Source organism: Macrobrachium nipponense, chromosome 3 (genome assembly GCF_015104395.2).
Source record: "Macrobrachium nipponense isolate FS-2020 chromosome 3, ASM1510439v2, whole genome shotgun sequence".
Classification (NCBI taxonomy): Eukaryota; Metazoa; Arthropoda; class Malacostraca; order Decapoda; family Palaemonidae; genus Macrobrachium; species Macrobrachium nipponense.
In genome coordinates this window covers 52,219,225-52,224,224 of record NC_087202.1, presented here as the reverse complement: position 1 = coordinate 52,224,224, position 5,000 = coordinate 52,219,225, and the positions used below count along the sequence as shown (strand labels likewise).

Genomic DNA, 5,000 nt, shown 5'->3' with positions numbered 1-5,000 from the left:
TACACACACACACACACACATATTTAAAATATATATATATATATAAATATATATATATATATATATATATGTATATATATATATATATATATATATATATATATATATATATATATATATATATATATATATATATATATATATATGTATATTTACTACTATAAAAATAATTCATTTGGTAATAACAATAATTATCATCATTATCGACCTCAATGATAGGATCGTGCAAATGCAGCAGAAATGTCGAGGGCGTTTCAATAACCAGAAAAAAAAAAACAGTTCAAAAAGTCAATTTACTGGTGTAATCAACACTTGGAACGTAAAGACAATTGCATTACAAATCATGAAAAGGAAATTGGAGTAAGTTTTTGTTCGGCAACCTTCAAATGGAGAAAGAAAGAAACGAGACACAAACAGATAGATAGACATATAGATACAATGATAGAGAGATAGACAAATAGAGGGAAAAAAAACATGATATATCAGCTGAGAAGTTGTAAACTGATGATAGGATTAATACTGTAAATGCGAATTGACAAAAATGAAATACCTATAAACATGTAACCATTTGTATTTAAATAATATGGAAAAAGGAAATAGAATAAAAACAAAACTGGCAGGATTTCGCCCACAGTAATGAAAATAAGGCATGTATCCAATTTAAAAAATAAATAGATGAGGATAAAAACAATTCAAACAAAACGTAAATAGTCATAATGATAATAAAAACTTGATAACATTTCGAAACCGTTGAAGCAATTCTTACAATCCCGCTCTCATATCAGTACAACAGCTAAACACACAAACCAGTCATTTGTTTTCTTTGCCTATTATAATAATCACGCTATGTAAAACACAATGCTTATTCATATTTCATTCATTTTTTTCTGTGAGTAACTTCCACCTCCACATGTGGGAGGGACGCCAGCCTGAAAGCACTCCTGAAAAGTGCCAGTTTCTCTCGCCACTGGCTGCTGCCTTTTAGGTTCCTAGAAAGAAGAGGCCTTGGAGTTTACTTCCCGTAAACTTTAGTCCCGATTCTCTTCTATATTACCGATTTATAGACAATACGGGTACATTAGTAGGAATAAAATTTTATCTATTGTATTTATGGAAATCTGATGCAGGCAAACTAGAAGTAAACTCGATGTATATTGACCTAGACTAGAAAGCAATCTATTCCATGTCATTTGCCTCTGGTACGGTGCTTTTGTTTCTTATTCTTTTTAAAAGACAGAGGGAAGGAAATACAGCAGGGCCATGAAATAAGAAGTGCTTGGGAACGTTTGCTTCCCAGTCATGCTCCTGTTGTTTCTAATAACAGACTAACGTCGAAATGACCAAGGTTATTGAATGTTGAAATCCGGAGAGAAACAATAATACGAACTGAAAATGAATCTAATAAACAGAACTGCTCAAGTTTCCTTGAGGAAGTCCGAAGAAAACACAAAACCGAGGGCAAGGACTCTGATTTCCCAAAAATGTCAGTATATTTTGTCCAGGTAGAATCTTGAGAAATGACAGAAAATGACCACAGGCCGACGGTTTATGCATCCAGATTCCATTCTGTAAATTCGTCACGTATCGTTCTCCCGGATTCATACTCATTTTACACGAGTAAATAATACCGAGACTGACTTTTATTGCACACTCTTAAAGTTTCATACAGAATCTTGTATCGGCTGTTTATCATTTGCGGTTCTATCCTTATTGGTCAATATTTTCTGCTCTAAGTTATCATATTTTAGTTTTTCCAACATTTTTGGTTTTTGGTTTGTTTGATGACAAAGCCTTTCCAAAAATGTTTGTATTGAGATACCGAGGGATGTATAAACGAGTTATGCTCGCTAGTTTTAGATGCTAAAAACTCTCCGTAATGGAAATTCGTAACGATCGTTATAATCTGTTTTATTTATGAGTCCAAGCTCTATTGGCGAGTATCTTTTTAGAATATTATTGACAGTAAGAAAGGTGATACGTAAAGTTCATATATTATTATTCCTTTCTTAGCAATATTTGGATAAATACTGTTTTTCTGCGCATCCATAACTACAGCTATTGTGACGCAAGTTCACAGTACTAAATCTTTAAAGTATTAAATCTTTCTCTCTCTCTCTCTGATCTTCTTACCGCCAGTGGGAAGGTCTTCCATTTTATATAAAGATTAAGCATTTAATTGTTTTCTTTTTTATGTGGCAGTGTTGCTAAATCTAAACAGATATGGAATGATCACCTTCACCTTCAGCGGCTTTTGGCCTTCGGCGTCCTTCGGCTAGGCGTGGTCTCGCATCGAATTAAGAGAGCCAAGAGATGCACAGGAGATGAGAGGGTTTCGGCCTTAGACTGGTTACATATCAATTGTATATCTCCAAGCCTGTATACGCGCCCTAATACAAACACACGCACACACATATATGTATATATATATATATATATATACACACATATACATACATGTATATATATAGTATACATTCAACAGACGTAGACATACATATTGACCAAATGCTCTTTCCCCCAAAATGAGTTGTGGCCAAATGTTATCTCCTAGTTCTCAGGAAGTCTTCTGGGATAATGTTGTTAGCCCCATTTTGGGTCATCCAGCTTCCCATTTTTGTGGCTTTGTTACTGTTTGCATAGAATAGTTTTCCTCCAAGTAGAATGATCAAATTTATTAATGAATTAGAAGAAAACGCTTATTCCTGGTAAATTAAGTTTTTGAACAGGAATAAAATAATATCTTATAAATACTATAAATATTCAATAACGGCTACTACTTTAACCTTTAAATGCTTTGCCATGTGCATATGAAGAGTGTACAACCTGGAAGCTTTATCATAATGTTGTGTCCAAATATGGTTGTACACAATGTACTGTTACGATGTAACATTGTATTTATCCTTCTATTAAACATTATAGTAATATATTTATTTTCATCTCCAAATTTTTTTTCTTCTTCAGATGATTAAAAAGTATTATCATCCTTTTAGCCATCATCTTTTTGGCCTGTGACCATAGAAGCAACTACTATGATGGCGAAGGAAAAAAATAGTTGCAACTGAGGCAGCATTTTGTTGGTTTTTGTGTCCATCATCGTTTCTGTTCTACTTTTACTCTCACCTTTTCCGTCTCTAAATAAGAAGGTGGTAGTCTACTGCTTGGTAAAAAAAATGTCATCAGTCAGTATTTGACTTCACCAGAGTGCAGAACAAGGAAACTATCATAGACCGGATTAAGGCTGGTCACTGGTCACTCCTTTTAATCTCAACGGCCCGACCAAGACCACGGCTACTTGTTCTGTATACGGATGCAGATCTAGTCAGGAGCGAAAGGAAGATCCAAATATAAAATTTCATCGTTTTCCTAAAGATCATGAGGTGCAACAGAAGTGGCTGCAGTAGCCTGCATTTTGAATCTACTGCCTATAAGAGACATCTGAAGAACGAGCTCCTTCAGCTGGAAACTCCAAGAAATGCAAATTTACTGCAAGATGGTGCTGTTCCTACTCTCAATCTACCGACATTGAATGGTAAGCCTTGAATCTAGCAAGGTTTAATTCTTATTAAATTACATCAGTTACAAGAATATCTACAAATCATCGCAACCCTTATTATTATATTATTATTAATTTTAGTGAATTCGTAGTATTAATGTGAGAGCATTTATGGTATCTTCAAAATAAACTGTTCAGTCTACAATAATGAAATTCATTTTACAGTGAATGCTGCAATCGAACGAAAGGAGAAGGGAACTCAAAATAAGGGCAAGGATTTTCCAGTGAAAACCAGACCAGTTTGCAGGCTGAGACCTTCAAAGAGAAAATTCTTCGTATTGATGTGCAAAAGGAACTAGAGGCTGTCAAAAAGCAAAGAGATGCTTTGCTAGAAGAAAAAGAAGAATGGAAGAAAGAGAGGATTCTTCTCAAGAAAGAGATGCAAAGTTTGGTAGCCAAGATAAGTTTTGCTTTAAGTAAATTCTTCCGTGAGTCACAAATCGAATATTTGTTAAATGGGACCCCTATACATCGTTGGTCTGGTGATGATATTAGAAATGCTATTACCTTTCGTAGTTTAAGACCCAAAGCCTATAAATATTTGCGGGAAGTATGTAGATTACCATGTCCCTCTCAAACAACATTAAATCGATGGTTGTCAAAAATTTATGTAAAGCCAGGTATATTGTCATCATCCATAAATTTACTAAAGGTTAAAGCTGTGGTAATGCCTGAAACTGACCGTTTATGTATAATTTCATTTGATGAATGTAGTGTAGCTCAAGTATAGTCGTACGATAAGGGAAAAGATATTTTATATCCTCCAAAAAACCGGGTTCAGTGTGTCATGATTAGGGGCTTATTAAAACCACGGAAGCAATTGATATACTATAATTTTAACTCTAGTATTACTAAAGATATTTTGTTTGATATCATAGGGAGGGTGGAAGCAGCAGGGTTTATTGTTGTTGGTATGGTGAATGATTTAGGCCCTACAAATGTAAAATTATGGAATAATTCAGGTATAGGACCAGAAAATCCCCATTCACAAATCCATCTAGTACTGATAGGAAAGTGTATGTATTTGCTGACGTCCCGCATCTCATCAAATTAGTAAGAAACAATTTTCTAGAGAGACATATGGAGTGTTATTCAATCCTTTAATTCAGCAGTACCTAAAGATTAACGGGGACCTTTCTCACCCAAGGTCGTGACAGAGAGAGAGAGAGAGAGAGAGAGAGAGAGAGAGAGAGAGAGAGAGAGAGAGAGAATGGGTGTGGCAAACAATTCCCATAGTGACCCTTCATTTTATTGTTTTCTTGGTTTTCTTTTATGGCCACATACCAGTTACGTCACAAATATGTGCAGTAACGCTTAGACGGTCTGACCTGGTATTCTTCAGACCTTGAAAAGAACTTCACCTTCCGCATCAGCGTCGACACCGTCTGCGGAATCTGCTTGTTTTTGTCAAGCTCTCCGGTCCCAGGCATGTATGACTCGTAGTGTA

General features: G+C 35.1%; 1 protein-coding gene across 6 annotated transcripts in view; it reads right to left on the bottom strand.

Annotated features, from left to right (window-relative positions):
• LOC135221775 (caspase-1-like) overlaps positions 1–5,000 on the bottom strand; it is a 232,076-nt gene that overhangs the window by 20,230 nt on the left and 206,846 nt on the right. The window contains exon 9 of one of the 6 annotated variants that reach the window (XM_064259602.1): positions 3,375–5,000. This exon is cut by the window's right edge and continues 138 nt beyond it. The exons of the other annotated variants lie outside the window; for them this stretch is intronic. Coding sequence (XP_064115672.1) covers positions 4,846–5,000 — 155 coding nt within the window. The 3' untranslated portion in view covers positions 3,375–4,845. Of the gene's footprint in view, positions 1–3,374 lie in introns of those variants that run through there. 6 annotated transcript variants of the gene reach the window in all.